Source organism: Haliotis asinina, chromosome 15 (genome assembly GCF_037392515.1).
Source record: "Haliotis asinina isolate JCU_RB_2024 chromosome 15, JCU_Hal_asi_v2, whole genome shotgun sequence".
NCBI lineage: Eukaryota > Metazoa > Mollusca > Gastropoda > Lepetellida > Haliotidae > Haliotis > Haliotis asinina.
The window spans coordinates 31,184,073-31,210,450 of NC_090294.1; the positions used below are offsets into that span (position 1 = coordinate 31,184,073).

Genomic DNA, 26,378 nt, shown 5'->3' on the forward strand with positions numbered 1-26,378 from the left:
AACTACAAGCAAATATAGGGTCACAAATATCCCTCATCTGCCAGCGACTTGACATGATCTTACACACTAGACATTTAATGGCTAGCTTGTCCATTGTCATTATGTCAATGAGAATGATGAAGACGCCATTGAACCGCCTTTGCATGACTGAGTTCTGTTTAGAAGACACATTTGCACATTGCACTTGGGAAAAGGTTCTAGTTTTCCCTGAAGGAAATACAGAAATTACAGAGGCATTTACGAATGATCACTCCTGAAAAAATGCCAATCAAGAATCCACAACACTCACACCATGAAAGGGCCTTATTAGAACAGATGTTCGTATGAAGATATGACAAGTAACCTCTGTGGGAAGAGTGAGTGAGTGAGTTTAGTTTTACGTTGCACCCAGCAATATTCCAGCTATATGGCGGCCGTCTGTAAATAATCGAGTCTGGACTAGACAATCCAGTGATCAACAGCACGAGCATCGATATTCGAAATGGGGATCTGATGACACGTGTCAACCAGGTCAGAGAGTCTGACCACCCGTTCCTGTTAGTCGCCTCTTACTACAAGCAGAGCCACCTTTTATGGCAAGCATGGGTTGCTGAAGGCCTATTCTACCCCGGGACCTTCATAGGTCTTCTGTGGGAAGAGGTTAATAACCATGTTGAACAGTTGTGTGGCAAAAATGACGAAACTAAGTTCATAATTAGTCAGTGATCATCTGGATTATGCACTGTTGAAACATAACAGTGATTGCAGGTGTGCCCAAGGGACATGATTATGGAATATGATGCCAAACACTCTCCAGGATACTTACAACACATAACAGCACACAGCGCTCAGCACCAACATAATCTGAATAATTCTGGAACAATAAAATAGTGGTTCAATGGTTGTAAGGAGATAGAAGTTACTAATGATAAATGAACATGATTAAAGAATGAAAAAGAAAATGATGGTCTCCAACATTCCCTGACATTACATCCTTACATGTGTACCCCAGTAAGTGAAAAACCTTGATATCTACCAGAGTGATTGGCACCATAACTAGTAAGTTCCATAGAGAAATAGGAAATGCTTGCCTTTTGAAAAAAAGTAACCTAAGTCAATTTGGAATTCTGTCTTGGACAGTGCTAATGTTACATTTTTCATAAATTCCAGAGCATCAAGCACGTATGATGCTGATTATAAGTTGCAGGCTTTTAAGTCTTAAAAGATAAATCAAACCCATAATTTAAGAGTGACATGAAATATGTTGACTTATTCCAGTATATTACATCTCCAATACTTAACAACAATCAATTAAAATTTACTGATATTTATCACACGATTATCAATCTCTGCGATCATGATCATCACTAGTTAGCCCTAAAATATACTACCAAAAATATTGAACGCATGTTACATTTGGGATTACACAGATTCTAGTAATGTTGTTGGGTTGCATCCCATACAGGATTCAAACCCATACACTCAAAGTCAGGTGTCTGGCTTTGTGTGCTGGTGATTAAATGCCTGACTCTGAGGGGTGAATTTATTCAATACCAGTCATGAGACAATTACTCCCTTATTCCCTATCTAAATCTCAGCATTGCTTTCCTGATTGTAATCATGCTAATGAATGCAGAGGGTGCTTGATCGGAAATGGAATCCAAGAACTAGGGATACTTTAATTGGGATAACCCAACTTTAAGAAATTTAATATGAAGGAGTGAAGAGACATATGACATTAGTGAAGTCAGAGCTGATGACTGTTGAGTGAGGCATCTGGAAAACAACATTCTTGCTTACTTATTTACTGGATTGGCTTCACTCCCCTGGTTCTACTGATCAAGCTGATGGAAGTGATGAATGTTTACTTCAGCATACATAGATACCGTAAATAAGTTCATATTTATAACCATGTGTAATTCTGCTGTTACTATGTGAACCGTACCATTTTGTCTTGTTCAGGAACTATTCCTTAGACATTTAACACACAGTATGTTTAATTGTTGAACAGAACTACACGCAATTATTAAACAAGGCATTCATTATGGGCTTGAAATCAAGAACTGAGATGATATCAATGATTATGCGTTTCTAATGCATACCTGTTTGTATACAACCACGATCACTAGACCGCTTGTCCATGAGTGCACATATAAACATCTCGACAACACAGGTATCCGTCTCACAGCCCGGTCATTCAATGACATACTGTCACCATCACGAGCCTATCAACTAATGTTTATAGCATTGTGTTGATTTTTCCTACGTTCAGTAACTTTACTTCCAAGCTTACCCCTTGTTTGGTGATCTCCACATAAAGAATTGGACCAGAATGGGCAAAACAATGCCAATAAAAGCCCACACAGCCGTCACAATCCCAACAACAACCGGGGTGTCCATCTTCTCTTCGCAATGATATGACCCGGAAGTTAGCATCACATGACTAGAAGTAGAACTCCCCGCAGCGACTAAATTAGACTGGACAACTTGCTTGGATTTCGATGGCGCCTTTTGCTTATCAGTGGAAAGTAGTAAACGAGACGAATCTGAGTTTGTTATGACACTTTCTAAAATAAATTTGTTGCCATAAAACTATTTCATATGATCATAAATGCAATGTAATCATTTGAAAGAATACTATGGATTATATATTTTTATCGCATTAACATTTGTGCGCGCACATATATATTGACGTCATCCTCACGTGACATAAACATTATCACGTGTATGTTTCGATTCACGTACTGAGTAAGTCTGTTGGGGATGACAGGCGAAAGGATGCTCAGCTATAAAAGATTGAGTGTTTAATGTAGCACTTCCAAATGGTTTGAAAATATGCACTCGTGTAGAAATAAGTCCTTGCTGTGATTTGGGTGCTGCTTCCGAGTTTTGTAGCTCAACTGATAACTATATCATAATGTCAAGTTAACTTACCAATGACTGTTAGAACATATACACTTGATATTTGAAACTGAAATAAAATCAATCGCATTTTACCTTTGTTGAATTTTAGAATGCACTTAGGCAGTTACATACATGTAATTATTTGCTTTAGTACACAACACATGCATATTTTTATGGGACAATTCCTCACCTCTTTGGAAACACCTTCCAATTGATGAGTTAATTAGTGCATCGGAAGGGAACAGTGTTTGGACATCTATTAACATGTGATTACTTTGGGAAATGTCCAACACATATTTTTGTATTTTTTAAATTGGGGAATTGTGAGAAAGTAGTGTTTATTCTAATGATTACACTGATCACTGGTTGAAAAGTCATGTTTGAATGAACTTCCTAAAGTGTGTTAACTGAGACTTTGAGATGCTGGAGCAATGAGATTTGGAATATGACGTTAAGGATGACACACATTTTACATGTCACTGTGAACAATATGAAAAGATAAATATGAATGTGTTGTAAGACAGTGTTTAATATTATCAATGTTTTCATTACACATGCACTGTGTATACTATGATGGTTAAAGTCACGAGTGAAATGTGTGACAGTTGATCACCAGGAGAAATTGCAATAACTATGTGCCGTGAAATGTATTTAACACTGGTTCCTGTTCATTCATTCATTCATTCATTCATTCATTCATTCATTCATTCATTCATATATTTGAGTCCAAAGACAACAAACCTTATTAACTCTGTTGCCAAGAAAAGCTTCCTAAATATTACAGAGTGAAATGTATTTCACACTACTTCTTGTTCATCCATGAGTGAAATAACGACAGCTAAAAACAACAACAGGAAGGTGGGGAACTGGCTTGGTGGGGAACTGGCTTGGTGGGGAACTGGCTTGGTGGGGAACTGGCTTGGTGGGGAAATGACTGAGTAGGTGAAATGACTGGATCCCATTTGTTAGGAAACAGTGAAGTCTTTAACATACAAACAGCATCTTTAGGCAACTAACTTGCATGCAATACAAAAGTTACTACACTTCCATGCATGCCAGTATAAAACCTACTACTGTTTATTTCTCATCATTCCCTTGATGACTTCATAACTGACTTGATTAGTGTTAACACCACGCAAAATTACCGTTCCCATTTGGCTTGTCATGTGGGCTATGTCTGCTGACAAATGGGACTTTACATGGATGCAACAAGAATACTGTAAAGTAATGTGATCATCTGAGGACTAGCACTATTTTAGATTATTTTTTTACAATATTAGAATGTTAAAAGACATGGAACATATTTCTTTTTCAGTTCCTTTATGTGAATATTGAGGGATACATTCTTTAAACAAAGTAGCTCCCTGATATTATTCACATGAATTTGTTAGTTGATTTTACGGTATTGGCATTTTGTTTTCATTCCTTTGCTGAAGAAATGGACAGGATCATCCCCTTTTCAGCTGGAGGTCAAATTAAACTTGGAAATGTTTGGATTTTTTATCATGATAAACTGGATGGACATGCTTTGCAAACATTTTATAAAATAACTGAAACATCAAGGGTCACAAAATGAGTACATTTCCCATCATATCCAGTGCCAGATCTGTTTTTCTTCTTTGTTGATCAATGTGAGGATAAACCCATATACTGTGATTTGTGCTCAGGGTGACTCTGAGCTTGTGAACCAGTGAAAGAGTTTGGAATATCATCTGGGTACATAGTGAAAAATGTAAGAGCCAGTCCTATGGGAATTCTCATGGATCAGTGCACTTTTAATATTCATGAGAATGACGCGTGAATTCCTGACCCAGAACTACACTGCAATAGTGTAACATCATAACAGTTTAAAGCCGGGGAACCATGACTACTTTCAACCAGCCATCTCACAAAATGGTGAACAGTTCATGGCCCATGAACATATGACACACACCCTAACTCACTCACTAACTCTCCCACTCACTACCCTTCCCACTCACTCACCAACCCACCTACTCACTGACCCACTCTCTCACCAACCCTCTTACTCACCCACTCACTCTCCAACCCACACACTACATGAGCCCACTCACTCCCCAACCTGATTACTAACTCACTATATGAGCCCACTCACTCACTCTCTCACTCACCAACACACTCACTGACACTCGCTCGCTAACCTCCTCATTCACCAACCGACTCTCTTAGAAACCCTCTCACTCACCAACCCACTCACCGCCTCACTCACTCACCTACCCACTCACTCATCAACCCACTCACTCACCACCTCACTCACCAACCCACTCACTCACCGTCTCACTGTCTCACCAACCCACTCACTCTCCACCCCACTCACTCACCCACTGCCTCACTCACTCACCAACCCACTCACCAACCCACTCACCAACCCACTCACTTACCACCTCACTCACTCACCAACCCACTCACCACCTCACTCACCAACCCACTTACTCACTGCCCCACTCACCAACCCACTCACTCACGCCTCACTCACTCACCAACCCACTCACTCACCGGCCCACTCACTCACTGCCTCACTCTCTCACCAACCCACTCACTCACTCACTCACTCACTCACCAACCCACTCAATCACCGCCTCACTCACTCACCAACCCACTCACTCACTGCCCCACTCACCAACCCACTTAGTCACCGTCCAACTCACTCACCAACCCACTCACTCACTCACTCACCAACACACTCACTCACCGCCCCACTCACTCACCAACCCACTCAATCACCGCCCCACTCACAAACCCACTCACTCACGCCTCACTCACTCACCAACCCACTTACTCACTCACTTACCAACCCACTCACCGCCCCACTCACTCACCAACCCACTCAATCACCACCTCACTCACTCACCAACCCACTCACTCACCAACCCACTCACCGCCCACTCACTCACCGCCCCACTCACCAACCCACTCACTCACTGCCCCACTCACACACCAACCCTCACTGCCTCACTCACTCACCAATCCACTCGCTCGCCGCCTCACCCACTCACCAACTAACTCACTCCTATTATTGCCTATATCTATGAAGGTCATGTATGTGCTGGCACGTTGCAGGTCAGCTCAAGCCCAGCTGTCACGTCCCAGAAGGGTCAACAGTGAGACAGAATCTGACACTCTGCTACAGCACTCCAGTGCACCATGCTGTACAGGAATGTAGTCCAACTTTGTCGAACAGGGAGGGACTTGGTGACATGTAGTCAGTTGTCTGGGAGAGGATCAGGTGGAAAGGTGTCTGTGGATAGTTTCAGCATCAGTGGACACCGATCAACCCACACAGACAGCCTCAAGTCTCAGTATGATGTAGTGGTGATTGGTGCAGGTTTGTGTCTGATGGGGTTTTGACTGATGGGTTTGTTAGCATAGGTCACACATTAGGCTGAAGGGGTGGTTGTTAGCACTGGTTATCACTGGTGCTACAGACCCAGGTATGTTTCTGTATATAGAAACGTACACCAAACAAAGACCAAATACAGAAATGTACCTGATACCCTCACATTGGATCAGTCCATATTCTGCAAAACCACAAACTGAAACCATATGTAGTTAAATTTTCCTTTCCAACTGTTTGCAAATGATTTGGAGCATCACAGAATATTCAGTACTGTCTAGTACGTGTTTCCTCACAAACAAATAGTCAACAGTTATAATGACCGTTCCAGGCAAGAAAATGCAATGCAGAATGAACCTGTCCAATACAGAGAAATGTACTGGGGATACATGTCTGTAGCATGAGTGTCAACAATGATTCCTTCAGCATAACTGTTGGGTGACACTTTGTATTGTCGTATATTTTTTAAGAATATTTACATAATGGTTCATCTGAAGTAATAAGAATGGTGTTAACAGTAATAGTTTCATTTCCTGAAATATGTCTTATGTGATATAACAGTAATACATTTGTACCTTTGTTGCATGGAATATTCATTGATTTGTGTGCATTTGTTTTTCTTAAGTCAGTGTACATGTTTTTTCATGATTTTCCAGGCCACAATGGACTGGTGTCTGTAAGTATAGCATCGTATGGGGAACACCTACAGAATACTGGCTAGCTACCAGCCATATTGTTTAGTGTCAGATGGACTTCTATTAAAGGGAAGTACAAGCTATGAAATTAGAAAAACTAAGGGAACATCGATATAGAAATACCCATTAAGTTTGGATTATTTGGGATGATGTCCAGTTGGTAAAACTAACCAACAATTTTGAAAATGACTTTTGACAAATAAAAAATGTATATGTCTTTGAAAAAACGAAGCTAAAATGATTTCTGGGAGTTCGGGAGTGTCAGTGCATGGGAACGTAAGGGTTTTGGAGAGAGTGAGCACAAGAACAGTGTTACTTTTCAAAATTTCTACTGAAGGCAGTTACCAGTTAACAATTAGCCTGTCTCAGAAGGCATTCCAGCTTCACATGTGTACTGACAATTACTGTATTAGTTATGTCAGGCAGCCTACCTCAGAAAGCATTCCAACTTCAAATGTGTACTGTCAATTACCATATTAGTTATGTTGACATACAGCCTACCTCAGAAGGCATTCTGACATCACATGTGTACTGACAATTAGCGCACTACTTATGTTAACAATTAGCCTCCCTCAGAAGGCATGCAACCTACCAACAGAAACTGGGGCTTGATGTATGTTGTGAGAATTACAATGCTAGTACTGTTGTTATGTTGACAGGCAGCATACCTACAGAAGGCGGGGCTTGATGTGTGTGTGGTGGAACGGAGACATGTCATAGGGGGCGCTGCAGTTACAGAGGAAATCATTCCAGGTCTGCTCACAGCATACACTGTGTTGTAGCTTGTCCCAGACTCTTCCAGACTGACGTGTCTTGGTGGTAACATCAGTGCTTACTCTCAGGAGGAATGTTCCACGTGTTAGTGGTTAACACTACTGCATCGGTTGGCCTACAGTGAGGCTTAAACTATGATGCTTGCTTGCTCACTCACCCACTCACTCACTCACTCATCCACCCATACACTCACTCATTCACTCACCCACCAACTCACTCATTCACTCATCCACCCATTCACTCATTCACTCACTCACTCATCCACCCATTCTTTCAATCACTCACCAACCCACTCACTCATCCACCCATTCACCCACCCACCAACCCACTCACTCACTCATCCACCCATACACTCACTCATTCACTCACCCACCAACTCACTCATTCACTCTTCCACCCATTCACTCACTCACTCACTCACCAACTCACTCCTCATACACTGTCTTCTAGTACACTGTAAAATGATATATAATACTTACTGGTATATTTTCTGGTATTGAAGAAATATGTCAGTGTTACTTGGATATTCAATGTTTCAGGTTTCAAATTTTCCAGGGCATCGTATGTACTGAGCTTGTTGCGACCAAAGATAGTGGAGGACTTACAGCTTAAGGTGAAGCATGTTTTATTGTCATATTATACATGTGGTAATTAGAGTGACTTTATTGTCAAAGGAATATTGAAAGTGATCTCTGAATTGTAATCCATTTGTTAACCGATAATATTTCTTGCACCTAATGGCATTTATGTGTGTCATGTGAGACTCATGCACTTTACTTCAATGTCACACATTCACGAATTACCTCTCTAAACTCATGCATTATTGGAAATGTGTTAAAAATAATTTTTATCAACATAACATACTACTATACTCATGTGATTTTAGGCTACAGATCTGTTTTGAAATTATTTCTGAGAGTGTTTTAAAATTATTTTGTTCTCAAGATGTCATGTGACTTTGATTTTTGTTAAAAGATTTTGAAGGTAAAGGACATGTTTTTCCCATAGTTTTTTGTCACATGCTGAAAATTACAAAATATTTTGTTATTTTTTGTTTTTAAGTTTGTATTTTTGTTAGTAAACTTGCACAAAATGACATAATAATCATATTTTTCCTTATCCTGATGCTTATTATGCTTATCTCCTGCCTCTATGGGAAGATAGTGGAACACTTGAAGTCGACACTTTGACTTCTGTCTTTAAGCAGACTTCCCAGCATTACTTCCACAAGTAAAAATGCTCCATGGTCCAAAGAGCGAGAGACAACACAAGTGGTGGCAAGGGCTCCTTTCATTGCCGAAAGAAACAGGTGCTCCCATGGAACAGGACATCCTGCCAGGGGCGCTAAATGAGGAAAGTGCTGAAGATCAGGTTCAGAAAGACTAGAGTCTTCCACCCTCAGCCATTCCCCTACAACCTTCGTGAGTGGGTGGACGTCAACAAAGCTACTGGAAGAATTGGGGATTTCTCAATGACGATTACATCTTGAACATCCTACAAGACGGCTACAAGATCCCACTACAGGTAACACCACTGCTCACAAGAGACCCAGTACTCTTTGTGTATTCCAGGGATCAACGAGACAAGTTAGCTGATGCCATATCATCTCTACTACAGAAAGGTGCAGTGTAAAAATTACATTTGGTACCCAAGAAAGTTGCGACTTACATACAACATGAAATATTTCAACAAGGATTATCTACTGAAACCAGAATGGTTCAGATTGATCTACCACAAGTACGGTATCTCATCCATCCAGCAGATTATCTGGCCATCATCCTTCTGCAAGATGTCTACCTGCAGTCTGTGACTCCAGGAAATATTTGAGCTTCCTATTCAATGGTCAGCACTATCAATGGAAGGTCCTATCATTTGGAATATCTTCAGCTCCGTGGCTATTTATCATCACTTACCTACATTGGCAGGGACTTCGCTTCGCTTTTTGCCCGGATGATTGCATTAAAGCTCATCATGAGAGAAGTCAACTCAGACTACAGTTAGACTTCACCATCAGGCTATAAAATCAGGCTTGTGAATCTACTGAAATTGGAATTGAAGCCACAGGAATGTTCAATTCCTCGGGATTCGGTTCATCACTCTGTTGAACCACATTGTCATCCCGGAGGATCGGTGGGTAAAAATTGAAGCCATGATAGAACAAGCTCTGCTCCCTCCCTTTCCACTACATCTGCTCATCTTGGTCACACCAGCACAAGATTTGACCAGACAAGGACGTTTACAACTACACCCATTACAATGGTTCCTGATTCGACACCTCAACACCTCGGATCCGACAGTGCTGCCGGACAACTTGAGACCATATCTACTATGGTGGAGACACCAGTTGATTGTCTGTGCAGGAACTTGTTTGCTACATTCAGTCTACAACAACCATCTCTTTGTAGATGCGTCAGTACAAGGTTGGGGTGCTCACCTGAACAAACGAGGTGGCAGCAGGAATCTGGTTTAGCAACGAACGCATTCAGCATATCAATCACTTGGTGATGAAAGCTATAATGATTGCAGTTGATCACTGGTCAACAGCGCTGAGGAACAAACTACCGATGTTTCATACAGACAGCTGCACAGTAGCATTCTACATAAACAAGCAAGGATCAACTCGATCTCACACACTGCTACAGCTAACATTTCAACTCTTCGACTTCGTCCACGACTTGAACCTCCACATAAAGGCATGTCACATCCCAGGTGCATGCACTGTCACTGTCATGCATTCTCCAACCATTTCCAATGGAATGGATGCTACACCGAGAGGCATTTCGACTCATCAGTCAGACAAACAGACGATGCTGAAAATCAACACCCTGGACAACCAGACCAGACAAGTCCACATCCCAGTCCATTATCTGAGACACAGGATTTATCATTATGCCCAGTCAGAGCATTGAAAATATATCTCCAATGTACTAAGACAAGGAGCAATGTTTCCAGTGCCTATTCATCCCATTAGCTACTGAGACACCTATGGAAATATCTCGCAACACTATCTCAGTGTGGATGAGAGCCGTTATACTAAGGGTCTACAAAGCAGCAGGACTCAAAGGTCCACAAGACTGCAATCCACATGAAGTAGGAGCCTGGCTCTAGCTCTACATGGAAACCTCTCCCTAACAACTATAATGGAGGGCTGCTCTCGGAAATCAAATAAGGTGTTTGCCAACCACTACCTAGGGATATCACCACAGAGGACATAACTTGCATTCACCAATTTGGGACACATGTTGCACAACAACTAAAGGTTCCACAAAGGCACCTGAGTTTCACTCACCCTTTTATCACGTGACTTGTGAAACCAAGATGCTCTGCAGAGTCTAATGATTGAGAGTCCATGCGCATGTCTTGAACAGGCTAGCATGATTGAAGAGGGGTGGTCTTGATTGAAATCTTGACGTACAGTTGCACTAGACAATAGCAGGATGCTAACTGATCTATATATCATCATGTTCCAGTCAATGAATGCTTCAAGAGAAGAATGGATATGATTCCCCCCATATCACAGATGAATATTGGAAGAACAGCTGGGATGTACTGGATGTACTGATATGGCAGTCAACAGAATCCAGCCTGACCCACTGTTCTGTTGGATTCTGTAAGCATTAAATCAGCATGAGTCAGGATAAGGACAAAATCTGTACTTTTCTGATTAAAACTGATATTTTATACTTATCCTGACTTATGGCCTCACAGCCGCCTCTTTCAGGCACGCTGAATTCACAGTAATTCCTGTGTTGGGCTTATGACTAGTCTAGATTTTCCATCATTGCTCCTTTATATTATATTTTATTACTTTTCATTGTCCTGACTCATGCTTATGATGACTGCCTCCTTCTATTCGAATGATAGTAACAGGAACACTTGAAATTCCTTGTAGTTCCCTCTGAAGCGGGAACAGGCCATAAAAGTACACTCACTCACAAGTTTCCTTCCTTGCGCATCATGAAGGAAGATGGAAGAAGAAACTAGTTTATCAAAAATCCACACAAATCTGAGAGATTCACTTTACTTGAAGAAGTCTGACAAGATGTGTTCCCCTGAGTTACAGATGAAAACTGTGGCCGAAGACGTGGCCTGACTGTCCACCGGTTCCATCGGATTCTGGCAGCATTATGACCATGAGTCAGAATAGGGATAAGATATAAATTTTATTCCGAAAATTACATTTGTTTAGTATGAATATTTTATATCTGTAAAATATGTTCATTTCAGAGACTAGTTGGTAGTTTACTGCATCTGTGTGTGTGGAGTAGGAGCTCAAACAGAGGATCTATATATTATATAACACATTGTTGATGTATGTTTATGATTGTCAAAAATATGTTTTTTTCTAGTTTATAGCTATTTCAAGTTCCACATTGTGTAAGACATGCATACAAGGCCATGCCAAAGAATCAGTTTATATCAAATTGGTATTAATAAGCATTATATGGTTTTCAGTACATCGTTAAATTGCTAAGCTAGGTACCATTTGTATCAAATTAATTTGAAATTCAAAGGTGAAAGCTTACCTTGAATGTTGTGGATTGATTGTTATTACAGAAGTATGGTTTGAAAGTGTACCTACGTGACCCCAGCTCATACACTCCACTAGTGACACCTGGTGGTCGTGATGGCACAGCCAGGTCACTGCTGCTCAGTCGAGATCAACAGAAGAACAAACAACAGATAGCCCAGTTTTCATATAAAGATGCACAGGTACGTGTAAATCCCTTTGTTATAACACTGATCGTAGAACATGTTCAAAGTATTGTTCAAAATACTGTTGTTGTATTTCTCTTCCTTATATTGAAGTTGATGATGTTGATCACTTGATTGTTCAGTCCAGAATGCAGTCATATAACTGGCATATTGTTAGAATAGTTACAAAAAAAAAAACCAAATCTTTCCATGACTTGCAATTAGGCCTTCAGCGAGTATGAAGAAACCCTGGAGCGTATTGTGACAGCAATGGACCCTTTATTGGACAGTCCACCCTTCCCACTCACTGCATTCAGCTCTGCTTCACTACAGGAGAAGTGGAACAGCCTACCATCAATAAGGACTCTTCTTGGAGCAGGTAAACTAGCCAACATGTTTAGGTCTGCTGTTATGTTTATCAAAGTTTTTGAATATAACAAACTATTCATTGGACACTTATATATATAAGTTTTTGTTCTCAATGTTCAGGTCATTTGGACTTGGGAAATTAATCATGTTGCCAACATTCCATCATCCCAACCCAAGGCATGCTTCTTATTTTGTCTGGTGCAAGATTTTCAACCCATTTGTCTAGTCCAAGCCATAACCTCTTTTCACCCAGTAGAATATGCAGCAAGTAGAGTTGGAGGACTGTGGTAGGACAGCATCTTACTGAATGAGGCGTGCCTGGTTTGAGCCAGACAGGTGGGCAATTATAGGGAAAGGCAAAAATCAGTACTTCTCATTATCAAAGACATTACCATATCCTGTAGCCCTTTCCATGAATAGGTACAGTCTCCTTGCAAGATTTTGGAATAAGAATTTTCTTAGAAGAGAAAAAGGCAAAAACTGCCAAGCACATATCCAACAAGGAACATTTTGTTTTAAAGCACCCCATGCTGTCACTGTCCCGACTTCAGTGATTGAGAACAGTTCCTCAGTGTAAAGGCAAGTGCTCAAGTGCTATACTTGACTGTCAGTGGCTGCTAGAGGAGCACACTGTTGGGAACTGTCCTCAAACACACACAGATAGTAGCAATTACCAATTCAAATTTGACTTCTTGATGTTTCGATACACATTATGTGTAAAAGAATGGCACATTATCCTTTTCCAGAAGATGTGAGGCGTATGTGTTCTTGTCTTTCGTTAAACAAAAGACTTGATTATTTTTTTTAGAAAATTCTTGAACCCCTTGAAAATCAGATGGTTTGGTTCAGTACAACAAGCAGATACCCTACATCTTGTTTGTTATAGTTTACCCTCAGTGAAAACCCTATTGTAATGCAAGACATGATTGGAAAATGCTTTTTGGCAGTTATTTGATAATGATTTATATTTCAGATTCAAAACCACCTCAACCTAATATGGCATATGAGTAATCACAATGTACCATTCCCTAATCATAATCATTGCTCATAAGATATGGAAAAACTTACAAAAACATCCATAGTAGAAAGACATCTAAGAAACTGTAACACACAGGTAGTGCATTCCAGGGACCATCTCAAAATATCAAGTGCCAGTATCACTGCTGGTCAAGGACCCAACCGAACTACGTACAGCAGGTCAGCCAACATTAACATCGTCCTACAGATATTTGTCCTCAGCCTTTTGCCACACTTCCGGGGTAATTCTTGCGAAAGAAGCATGCGCAAGCTCTTTAACATCTGAAACCTTGAATGTGGTATTATTGCGAGCAGTCAAATTCTCACAGTTACCCCAGATCAGCATGGTCAGATTGAGCTCACAGTGCCATGCTGGTGTATGCAGAACTATGTGACCTTGTTTTGCAGCCAGTTCATCAGTGACGTACTGGATTGGCTTTTTGTGCTTCCTCAGTTTTCTGATTGCCTGTAAGCCGCGTTATGGGAAATGAGAAATTCAGCAACTGAACCTAGAGATTAATCACTCTCTGATTTCTTGGCCTCAACAACAATATTACAACAGTCCCTTGATGTTGTTACCATGATGCAAGATGATCAGATCTGTACCCTTGCTTGATGGTAACACTGTTGCCTTAGAATAATCTAAAGGAAGCCTCATTCCTTCGGTTGAGTAACTTTTATTACACCAGGTTTCATCAAAGTATATAATTTGTTGATCACATTGACAGGATTGAATCTTTGATTTCATCTTGTATTTTTGTACATGGGTTTTCGCATTCACACAATTTATAAACTGCACGGCAATTGATACCCTTATCAAAGCTATCTTGTTTGTGTTTCTTACCTAGTTTTCATTTTGACACGACCCCTGAGGTAACAAATTTGTTTACAACTTTGTAAACCTCACTATATGTCAAATTAAGGGCTTTACACATTCTACAGTAAACCTTGTCATGTCTGACAAGAGTTTTCCCCCTTTGTTTCTCCAGCGTGAAATAGTGTTATCAATTTGAAAAGAATTGTCCTGCAGATATGTCAGGTTGCATGTTGCCAGTTCAGTGCTCATACATGAAGTGAAACTTCCATGGGTGAATGAGATTATCTAAGCGATTTGAATTAAGGCTTTTTTATGTAACTATTTTGAATATACCTACTACATATATACATAAGAGTTCCATCTTTTTCACCTATAGATGTTAAAAAAAAAACTTTTCACAATCAGTTAGGTTATTTAATTAGATGAGGCTATATGTATTATTATAATCTGTGTTTCAAAATTCCGTTAGTACTTTACAAATTTACAAATGTTGTTGAAGCATCAGAATTTCCTCCTGTGAAGTCACCCCTCAAATACATTTTTCCATTTTTCCGCTTTAATATCCAACTGGGTAGAGTCGTACATATCACAGCATTTCAGATATGTGCTTTTGTCTTGTGTCAAATTCATCATAGTTATGTTGACGTCCATTTTCCAGGCATTTCCTGCATTAATTTGTCTGGTTGGGTTACTTGAGTGGCATACTTCCATACCAGGAGCTCTCTCCAAATGATGCCATTTGAACTGTCAACCAAACTCTACTGCCCTTGTGCTAGACAATTTTAGTAAGTGCCCCTCTTGAAGGAGTTATCTCAGCAGCACCGATATCAGATGTTCTGGGGCAAGTTGATTAGAAAGCTTGACATCAAGTGGTTAAATTGCTTCTGGTAACTGTTAACTGTGATATTTTTCAGTGAAATCTTTAGGTCCAGAACTAAGTGGCTTCTATGAATTCATGACGGCACCAGCCCAGAAGGTCAGTTTGTCACCTACATTGTCCTCTTTCATTCCATTTTGTTTCCATGACAGATCATACCGAAGGAAAGTATATCTAATCCTCTATTGATGGTTTCTACACATCTTCACTGTCAGATCTTGGACCGCTGCTTTGAATCTGAGCCACTGAAGGCAACACTGGCCACAGATTCTGTGATTGGAGCGATGTTGACACCGGAGTCTCCAGGCAGTGGGTGAGATTTCTGTTTGCCCTGAAAATGTTGGTATCAAAGCTAGCTAAAGTATGTCTGTGTTTGTTTTAAGCAAGTTAAAACCCATCTGTAGAGCAATGGGGATGTACACAAACATCACACACCTTTGTTCTATATGAACAAATTGTGCAGTAAATGAATGTGATCACCTCAGTTTTTTACTAGAGGTTTATCTCAAGTAAATTGATCCAGTCTTTTTGCCCCACTTCCTGTTTATCATGGAATGACATGTTTTTAGCCATGTGTTGTCATGTTCCAGGTTCCTAGTTATAGGATGTGTGTGTGTGTTGACAGTTATGTGCTTCTTCACCATGTGATGGGGGAGCTGGAGGGCATCAAGGGAGCATGGGGCTACGTGGAGGGAGGGATGGGAGGTGTGTCTCAGGCAATAGCTAACTGTGCCACGGACCATGGTGCCAGCATCTTCTGTGATAGAGTGAGTACAGATGACCAGGGGAGGGAGGGATGGGAGATGTGTCTCAGGCCATAGCTAACTGTGCCACGGACCATGGTGCCAGCATCCTCTGTGATAGAGTGAGTACAGATGACCAGGGGAGGGATGGGAGGTGTGTCTCTGTGTCCTGAGGTTTGTTGTGAAGGAAAAGTATTGGCAGATTATGTTTGTCAGAGCAGTATCATTGAGAAATTTGTAATTGTTATTTGTAATGTCATTCCTTTTCATTTTGAAAACAATATCAATCTTGAAATTATTACCAATGGTGCCACTGACCACTGGAGTATGTGATACTGTGATTTCTGCAGCCTGTGAGCAATGTGCTGACGAGCGGAGAGAGATGCCATGGTGTGGTACTGGTGGATGGCACTGAAATCAGGAGCAAGGTGGTCCTGTCTAATGCTACTCCATCTGTAACATTCCTTGACCTGGTAGGATCGGTGAGTCATCCTTCTATTTCAAGGATCAAATAAACAACAAACTGAAATGTCTTAATATGTTTAACTTACCTGTTGCGAAGAGCCCTGACAAGCTACAATACATCACTTTTGTTCAAAAATGGCATTGATAAATCAGGCCCTTTTCATATTGAAAACACTCTTTCTTAATTGAGGCCAGATGATAAAGCATACAACTTTTGGATGACGACTTCTTGTTTATTACATATAGAGCAACATTGATAACTGAGTCTTCACTGAAATGTCACTTTGAGCAATTAACTTATCATCCATAAGTGACTCACCAACTTCTAAAATGCTGATCAAACAATGTGAGCCTGGATATTCCATAAGGGAAAGGAAGCCATGTTTAGTTGTGATATAATTCAGTCAGGTGTTGGGAGCTACATTTTGAATAACCAATACATGGGTATACACGCTGCATACTGATTTTGAAGCAGTTGAAAATGAACTGTTGTTTGCAGGCCACCCTGCCTGACCACCTCGCTGCTCAACTCAAACACCTAGACGTGAGGTCTCCAGTCACAAAGATCAATGGTCAGTCCAAATAGTATGCAAAGTGATTGAGCTACATTGTGTGCAATATTTCAATGTTACTCTGATGTAGCTTTGCGCGTCATAGTGACCTGAAACTGGAACAGACCTATTCCCTGAAGGTTTCAAGGATGATGTTTCTATAGTGGACAAAAGCACTACCCATGTGGTACATCTGGTTTACTGACCCCTTTGTTATCACCTCTTATCTACTGGTGTTCAGATGGTCATTTGACCGGTTATTGACAATGCTTTGAGATTAAAATGATTGATATTTTATGTATTGTTGAATGTGTACCAGAGTGCCTTGAATACTTATTGAAAACTTGGTGTGACAGACCCATGAAGGTCCCGGCGTAGGAGAGGCCTTCAGCAACCCATACTTGTTGTTCGTCACTGGATTGTCTGGTCCAGACTCGATTATTTACAGACCGTCTCCATATAGCTTGAATATTGTTGAGTGCAGCTTACTCACTAAACTCACTCACTCACTCAAACTTTAATGTGACAAGCAGACGTTTTAACCACTAGGTTACCCCACAGCATCTACTTCAGTAAGAAGCAGCCAGAATAGTTATGGGTCCTGCTAGATATACCTTACTGCAAAGTGTGTATTTTGAGATGGGAAACGTTAGACAAATAAAGGAAAAGAAGTTTGTGCATATCAGTACATTCAGAATGATTTAGTTCCTTTATACTTGAAAGATATAACTCCAGATAATGTGGGATAAAGATCTACTAGTAACCTTCAGATTATTAACAATATTATCTAACCTTCTGCAAGACAATCATATGATTCCTTTTTCCATCAACCAAACAATTATGGAATGATATTTCTGATACTGAATGAAATCAATCTTCATTACCATAGAACAATTAGAACCCAGATATTCCATAACTGAAAGGAAGCTATGTTCAGTTGTTAAAGTCAGTAATTCAGTCAGCTGTCTTTTGAAAAACCAACACAGGGTTACAGCTTCTTTGGTACCAGTGAAGTCTAAGTATTTTACTCACAAAATATTATACTCACGATACAATTATTAAATTATAGTATGTTGAGGTATATGATTCCTCAACTGAACTATGACTTCATTTCAAGATGAAAGATACTGTTTCTTGTTCCTTTGGTAATGCTTGTGAAAATGTGCAACACTTCCCATACCACAAACAAAAAGTATGGGAACATCCTTAAGTTTGATGTTTATATCTAAACTTAAACATGGTGAGGTCCACATCATTTATACTCTGAGGTAAATGTAACTTTTTGAATGCTTAATGGGCACCTTAAATGACATGTTAGAACATGATTGAAAATTTCTTAGTTTGACTGAAATGAAAAATAGTCAAAAAACAACAGGTGCTGAAACACACCAGCACCATGTTTGATTCAGATGCCCAAACACACTAGTCTTATGCATGTGGGAGACAGACTTTCCATGCAGCTTGTGGCAACTGGGCACTGTGGCATTTGGGAATGGACTGCGAAGGGCTTTGAGCACAACATATCGGTCATCTTCCTATCGGACACTCCTGCATTTGTAAATATGAACACAGAATACTGTACGTATTCAGATGAAACCTAGGAGCTGTGGGTAGCCTTGTGGCTAAAGTGTTAGCTGAAACCCAGGTTCGATTCCCCACATGAGTACAATGTGTGAAGCCCATATCCAGTGTCCCCCATCATGATATTGCTTGAATATTGCTAAAAACGGCATAAAACTATATGCAATCACTCACTCAGAAGAAACCTATTTCCAAGTTGGTTTCTGTTGTCATGTGTACGTTTAACAAAGCTGACTGACTGACTCATGTGCACTTGTCATTAGGTGATTATCCATCATCCTCAGTATCTTTAGTTGCGAACATTTTCTCATCCCAAACAATTACACCAAGCTTAAGTAGTGTCACCAGCCATATTTAATCAGTGTTTTGGATGTTTACCTTAATTTGGAAAGTTGTCTACAACTGCTTTGTAGTCATCATTTCCAGTGGAACCAGTCAACTGTAGACCCCAGGCCATGTTGTTAAACAAAGTTGTAAAGTTTTATTTACATTCTTTTGATGACACTATTTTTATTAAGTCCTACCTGGTTCGATGACAAACAATGCTTGCTGAAGAATAGTAGTATCTGTACTTTACTGAGAAAGTGTAATTCCAAGTATAGCCCTTGTAACATTGGATCACTTTCCGCAACACAGACATATGACAATGTTTGCCTTCAAACATGACGAATCTGCCAGCATGACTGAGTCTGCTCTAGGCAACACAGGTGATGGTGATCTTCATCTGGTGCTGTGTGATTAGTTGCAGTGGACAGATTGCCAGACTTCCAAGCTGACCCCAACACCCATGGCAACAGTGTGATGCCACATCACCGCTGCACAATTCACATCAACTGCGAGGACAGCCGCCTCATCACTGATGCATACCTGCAGTGTCAGGCAGGAGAGTTGCCAGCATGGTACTATAACATCTTGTCCTTTGTCCGTCAACTTGGAGCTCAGAACCAGCAAGGCCTGTGAAGTGGAAAGTTTGCTGCAATGATTCCATCTTTAATTACTGTCTGATGATAACAATCAGCTCATTGTGGTCAACTGTCAGTGAAGGTCATGAAGTCTATTTTTCACTGTTACACTGAATCTGCCAGGAGATACATTTTGCTTACATTCTGTATGTAAAACCAGAAGGGATTTACTTTGAACTGGTTTTGAAGGTCAGCAATACTGTCAAAGTCATTTACTTTCATTATTCAAAGAGGATTTCCTTCTCAGCACTAGTACCATGTCTTTATAATGATATACATTCAGTTTTTGTTACACCCCAGACCTAAAAACTTTTACATGTCCATCAGTCTGAAGACACTTTTTCTAATCAATACTGGAAAACTGTCGGTTGGATGATTTTCAAATGTAGGGACCAACTGTTTAGCTAGAGGTGCAGATCAAATTTTGGTGCTGGTGATTTAAGGTTCTTGTCAATTATTTTACAAATTTCAACTACAAATATTTTCTAATTTGAAAAACAGCTTCTTTGACTAAAAGAAACATGCAGTGCAAAGCTTTGTTTCAATTTTCTAGTTTTTGTAAGAGATGCATGAATTTACATATTTTGAACTTAAAATGACTCGAGGGTTTTTTGGGCTCCAGTCAATAACGTGAATACATTTCAATTGATTGGTAACAAATGTCAGGATCACCTCCACCTCTATAGGAGAGGTTGAGCGCACAGTTATGTTTGCATCCTGTCTAATTTGGACCAACTTGGGACTGAGTAAAAACTCTGAATTAGACTGCAGTCTTAGTTACAGAGAAATTTCCAAAGTCGATGCCTGTTCATCTCAATTATATGATCATCTCTATGACAGTTTGCAAATTAGTGTTAATTGCATCAAAGGTAAATTCACTGTGTACTTTATATATACAAACCAACCAATGAGTTGATTATTTATGGTTTATTGGCCAAGCGGACAGCTCAGTAAACAAGACAACATGCCCAAGTCAGTCAACAGTTGTTTAATTAAAGTTTATTGGCCAAGCAGACTTCCTGCACAGTCCAGATTATTAAGCAATATCTTTTCTTGTAACTACCTTTCCGGGCCAACATTTTGGTTCAAAATCCGAAATAATGAAAGTCCAAGATATAGAGTGTTTTCATGATGACAACAAAGAAGGATTACACCGGGACCATAAGTTTAGTCATGGTTATACAGCAATCTGAGAAAGACAGAGTGCACTGTATATAAAATTTGTTAAGACTTTTTACAAATCTCTTGGACTTGAAAAGTCAGATTTGTAAAACCAGTGAGTTTACCATCATTTTATGCATTGTTTCAGGTTAGGTTAATTATTTCTCCTTATATAGGAAAGGTGCAGTTCCAAGTGTGATACAGATCTTGTATTTTTTTATTGTTGAAAGCTGAGGTTGGGTAAGTTCGGGAGTAACAGTGAACAATGTTCACATATTTTGGCTTGTCTCATGGTGAAATCATGGTCCTTGTCAGGCTTTACTAATAATACTAGCACAGTGAGGGTCTTTTGGAAATGGCTGTGTCGTTGATAGAGTTGTAATAACTTCTGCAATACACTTTCTCCATGTTTGTTGTACAAACATTGCACTGTGCAGCCCACTGATTGAGATGGTGATCCCGTCCAGCCTTGACCCCACCCTGGCCCCGCCTGGAAGTCATGTGGTCCTGCTGTTTACTCAGTACACCCCCTACACCCTAGCTGGTGGCCAACCCTGGGACAACACTACCAGGAACCGGTATGCTGATATAGGTAAATACATATTACTTTGTGTGGACCCAACAGCTGTTTGATACATTCACACAGGTAAATCTATGACCTCATCTTGACACTAATCCAGTTAAATACATAGAACCCAACATGGGGCCATTAGTTGTAAACAGGTAAGACTGTGACCTCTACACTGACACAGGTAAATACAGACAACCCAACATGGGGCCATTAGTTGTAAACAGGTGAAACTGTGACCTCTACACTGACACACGTGAATACAGACAACCCAACATGTGTCCATTAGTTGTAAACAGGTAACACTGTGACCTCTGTATTGATAGCTGGTGATGTGTAGATCATCACATTTATCCAGGTATACCTGGGACTGAACCTGATGTTGAGACAGGTAAATATCTGGTCCCCTCATGTATGTAGGTAAACTTGTTCTCTATAATAACTGACACATGTCATCAAAGAACCTCAAATCAGATTTTGGTGCTTGAATGTTTCCAGTGTTTGACAGTATAGAGAAGTATGCCCCAGGCTTCAAGAACAGTGTCATTGGGAGGGACATACTGACACCACCAGACCTGGAGGAGATCTTCGGCCTGACTGGTGGGGTAAGACATTAAATAGAAAGTCTGTGTTGTCAAATGTTGCAGTGAACTCTTTTGCAGGATGTTATAGAAGTGGAAATTGCTTGACGTGTTTTTAGTATCATGAGTTTTGAATGTGCCTAAGGTCAAAGGGGATATGTCTGTTTGATACAGACAGCAGCTCAGCAATGACTGAGGGATATTACGAAAGAAAATGTCATGCATTTATCCCACTAGTATACATATATGTTTTAGAGGTGAAGATCCGGATTAGAATTGGTCTTCAGTAATCCTGTGCTTGTCGTGAGAGACAACTAGCAGGACTGGGTGGACAGGCTCACTGACTTGGTTGAAATATCATCATATCCCAGTTGTGTAAATCAATGCTGATGCTGTTACTCACTGGATTGTCTAGTCCAGGTTCAATTATTACACGACCCCTGCCATTAGTCTGGAATATTGCTGAGTGCAGAGACAAGAAACTAACCCAACCAAGTCAAAAGTTATGAGTTTTAATGAAATGAAAACAAATTACTTAGGAAAGCTGACATCTGATTGGAGCCTACCCATCCATGAGTTAGACCGTGGTCAAAGTTTACACAGGGTCCACCTTACATGCACTCCAGTGATGTTGCACCTTGCTAACAGGTGTTGTGTCAAGTAAGGGTTCCAATTTAGATGAGATGAACTGTTTACATATCTCTTGCAACAGGCTGATGCTATTGTGAACCAGTTTTTACCTGAAGTCTGAACATAATTGATAGTAAGTGCCTTGACGCAATATTTGCACAATTGGAAGTTTAATGGTGTGACATGTTTGTTAACATTCCATTTTTTTTCAGAATATTTTTCACGGGACAATGTCATTGGACCAGCTGTATTTGAGTCGACCGATTCCTGCCCTTTGCAATTATCGGTGTCCAATCAGAGGCCTGTATCTGTGTGGCAGCGGAGCACATCCAGGTATTGTTAACACATTCTGGGTATGTGTGTATATATGTTTTTGTAAGTTACCCTTTCTCTTTGGTTTGGTGTTTGTGTGTCTCTGTGGGAATGTATGTTTTTCATGTAGAAGGTGGTATTAGTGGTTGTTAGCATTTGTTTATTTGTTGGTATTGATATGAGGTGTGTTGACAGACTGATACTCTCTGTATTTTGACGTAGTAGACTGTGGTTATCAACTGTAACACATCTTGAGCTGGTTCACCATGTCTATACTGAAGAGAGAGTGGAAGACACATTTACAATGTGTCCTTTGGCTGCAGGAGGTAGTGTTAGTTGTATTGTTGTATTCTCCTGGTTGCAGACAATGGTGTTACTTTTATTCTCCTGACTACAGGGGACTCTGTTATTTGCATTCTCATAGTTGCCAGTGGTGGTGTTATTTGTATTCTTCTGGTTGCAGGAGGTGGTGTTATTTGTGTTCTCCTGGCTGCAGGTGATGGTGTTATTTGTGTTCTCCTGGTTGCAGGAGATGGTGTTATTTGTGTTCTCCTGACTGCAGGACGTGGTTTTATTTGTGTTCTCCTGGCTGCAGGAGGTGTTATTATTTGTGTTCTCCTGGCTGCAGGGTGTTGTATTATTTGTGTTCTCCTGACTGCAGGACGTGGTTTTATTTGTGTTCTCCTGGCTGCAGGGCGTTGTATTATTTGTGTTCTCCTGACTGCAGGACGTGGTTTTATTTGTGTTCTCCTGGCTGCAGGAGGTGGTTTTATTTGTATTCTCCTGGCTGCAGGAGGTGGTTTTATTTGTATTCTCCTGGCTGCAGGACGTGGTTTTATTTGTATTCTCCTGGCTGCAGGAGGTGGTTTTATTTGTGTTCTCCTGGCTGCAGGGGGTTGTATTATTTGTTTTCTCCTGGCTGCAGGACGTGGTTTTATTCGTGTTCTCCTGGTTGCAGGAGATGGTGTTATTTGTGTTCTCCTGACTGCAGGACGTGGTTTTATTTGTGTTCTCCTGGCTGCAGGAGGTGTTATTATTTGTGTTCTCCTGGCTGCAGGGCGTTGTATTATTTGTGTTCTCCTGACTGCAGGACGTGGTTTTATTTGTGTTCTCCTGGCTGCAGGGCGTTGTATTATTTGTGTTCTCCTGACTGCAGGACGTGGTTTTATTTGTGTTCTCCTGGCTGCAGGAGGTGGTTTTATTTGTATTCTCCTGGCTGCAGGAGGTGGTTTTATTTGTATTCTCCTGGCTGCAGGACGTGGTTTTATTTGTATTCTCCTGGCTGCAGGAGGTGGTTTTATTTGTGTTCTCCTGGCTGCAGGGGGTTGTATTATTTGTGTTCTCCTGACTGCAGGACGTGGTTTTATTCGTGTTCTCCTGGTTGCAGGAGATGGTGTTATTTGTGTTCTCCTGACTGCAGGACGTGGTTTTATTTGTGTTCTCCTGGCTGCAGGAGGTGTTATTATTTGTGTTCTCCTGGCTGCAGGGCGTTGTATTATTTGTGTTCTCCTGACTGCAGGACGTGGTTTTATTTGTGTTCTCCTGGCTGCAGGGCGTTGTATTATTTGTGTTCTCCTGACTGCAGGACGTGGTTTTATTTGTGTTCTCCTGGCTGCAGGAGGTGGTTTTATTTGTATTCTCCTGGCTGCAGGAGGTGGTTTTATTTGTATTCTCCTGGCTGCAGGACGTGGTTTTATTTGTATTCTCCTGGCTGCAGGAGGTGGTTTTATTTGTGTTCTCCTGGCTGCAGGGGGTTGTATTATTTGTTTTCTCCTGGCTGCAGGAGGTGGTTTTATTTGGGGTTGTAGCATTTGTGTTCTCTTAGCTGCAGGAGGTGGTTTTATTTGTATTCTCCTGGCTGCAGGAGGTGGTGTTATTTGTATTTTCCTGGCTGCAGGGGGTTGTATTATTTGTATTCTCCTGGCTGCAGGAGGTGGTTTTATTTGGGGTTGTATTATTTGTATTCTCCTAGCTGCAGGAGGTGGTTTTATTTGTATTCTCCTGGCTGCAGGAGGTGGTGTTATTATATTCTCTTGGCTGCAGGAGGTGGTTTTATTTGTATTCTCCTGGCTGCAGGAGGTGGTGTTTTTTGTATTCCCCTGGCTGCAGGAGGTGGTGTTTTTGTGTTCTGGCTGCAGGAAGTGGTGTTATTTGTATTCTCCTGGTTGCAGGCTGTGGTTTTACTTGTATTACCTTGTTTGCAGGAGGTGGTGTGATGGGTTCTCCTGGAAGACTGGCTGCACAGGCTGTACTGGCAGATTACCCCAAACTCTGACAGAGTAACAAAAGCATTGAAGGTATTGTGATACAGTATGTCAGTCATGCTGCATGTCAGTGTCTCTCATGAGATGCCAACTTCAAGTCTGATGTTGGAGTAAAGTCGTTATGTCATCCACCACATGACATCATTCTATGTATTTAGTCACCCACAGGAAAATCTATAAAACGACTGGTCTCTTTTGCAATATCAAATGATGAATAACATGTTTGTTTTGAATGTTCAACCATGTTTTTTGTTTTCAACACAGACTAACTTGAGCAGAGAGTGATGGATAGCGATGCATCTGTGGGCCTCACAGCAAGGACGCAGGTCCAGCATATTCAACATTGCAGCTTCTTTTTCAATATTTGCACCACTGTTTAACAAACTTGGTGAAAATAGTGGTGACCTCACTGCTACAGAACTCATTTCATTTTCTCCCGATGGCAGCAATATTGATTGGGAAATTACACCAGAATTTTCATTAAATGTATATTTAGCTACACAGATGTTGCTATGTGTTTCCATGATGTGAGATGGGAAAATGTAATGTTAGTAGTTTTGAAAACTAAAAACATTTGACCCATTTCACCCAGGTACATCAAGAATATTGTCTCTGGAGGGAAGTGATAAGGGAACTAATTATATGGTCCTGAACGAGTCTGGTGTGTCCATTATGTTTGAGGACACCACTCCTTGATGATAAACATGGGTGGATTGCCATTCTACTTCAAGAGCTGCCTCATGGTGGACCAGCAGTCTTGGTCTGGTACTGACATTATGTGTTTCCGCAAGTGAATCAGATCTTCATTTGTTGTTAAACATGACCAATTACATTGATGCATCCCTAGTGATGCCGTGCCCACTTGAACAGTTGTCGTCTATGGTACTGTGGTGCTCTTCACAATGCCATGCTTGTAGTCAGAGTCAAGAGGACTGGTTCTGTTGTCGTACCTATTTTCTTATGGTAACAGATTTTCATTCACCAGTTTGGACTTATTTTTAGTGACACCAATCGTCTGTACCCACATATTTGCCATTTTATCACTCTGTTGAACTTCAGTCTAATCCGTGAATATCCGTGT

General features: G+C 40.7%; 1 protein-coding gene across 3 annotated transcripts; it reads left to right on the forward strand.

Moving 5' to 3' along the window:
* The first annotated feature begins 2,660 nt into the window (after positions 1–2,660).
* LOC137265767 (pyridine nucleotide-disulfide oxidoreductase domain-containing protein 2-like) lies at positions 2,661–25,798 on the forward strand. 3 transcript variants are annotated; one of them, XM_067801216.1, is made up of 18 exons: positions 2,661–2,727; positions 5,962–6,226; positions 6,892–6,911; positions 7,590–7,683; positions 8,244–8,317; positions 12,262–12,417; positions 12,625–12,778; positions 15,517–15,578; positions 15,695–15,792; positions 16,105–16,246; positions 16,573–16,704; positions 17,187–17,259; positions 19,562–19,718; positions 21,380–21,534; positions 22,009–22,115; positions 22,934–23,054; positions 25,238–25,330; positions 25,562–25,798. In XM_067801216.1, exons 2-17 carry the CDS (start codon positions 6,046–6,048, stop codon positions 25,306–25,308), a joined length of 1,797 nt encoding a protein of 598 aa, XP_067657317.1. In that variant the 5' UTR covers positions 2,661–2,727; positions 5,962–6,045; the 3' UTR covers positions 25,309–25,330; positions 25,562–25,798. The 3 variants fall into 3 exon arrangements, with proteins under 3 accessions (XP_067657317.1, XP_067657319.1, XP_067657318.1); XM_067801218.1 differs by having other exon boundaries at positions 2,676–2,704; XM_067801217.1 differs by having other exon boundaries at positions 2,718–2,804.
* Positions 25,799–26,378: the final 580 nt, after the last annotated feature.

What these genes read in the sequence shown, in the direction of transcription:
- LOC137265767 (XM_067801216.1), top strand. Translation starts at nt 6,046, where the DNA reads ATGCTGTACAGGAATGTAGTCCAACTTTGTCGAACAGGGAGGGACTTG. An exon ending in CCAGCATCTTCTGTGATAGA is followed by an intron (nt 16,247 to 16,572) that starts GTGAGTACAGAT and finishes TGATTTCTGCAG; the next exon opens with CCTGTGAGCAATGTGCTGAC. An exon ending in TCTTCGGCCTGACTGGTGGG is followed by an intron (nt 22,116 to 22,933) that starts GTAAGACATTAA and finishes ATTTTTTTTCAG; the next exon opens with AATATTTTTCACGGGACAAT.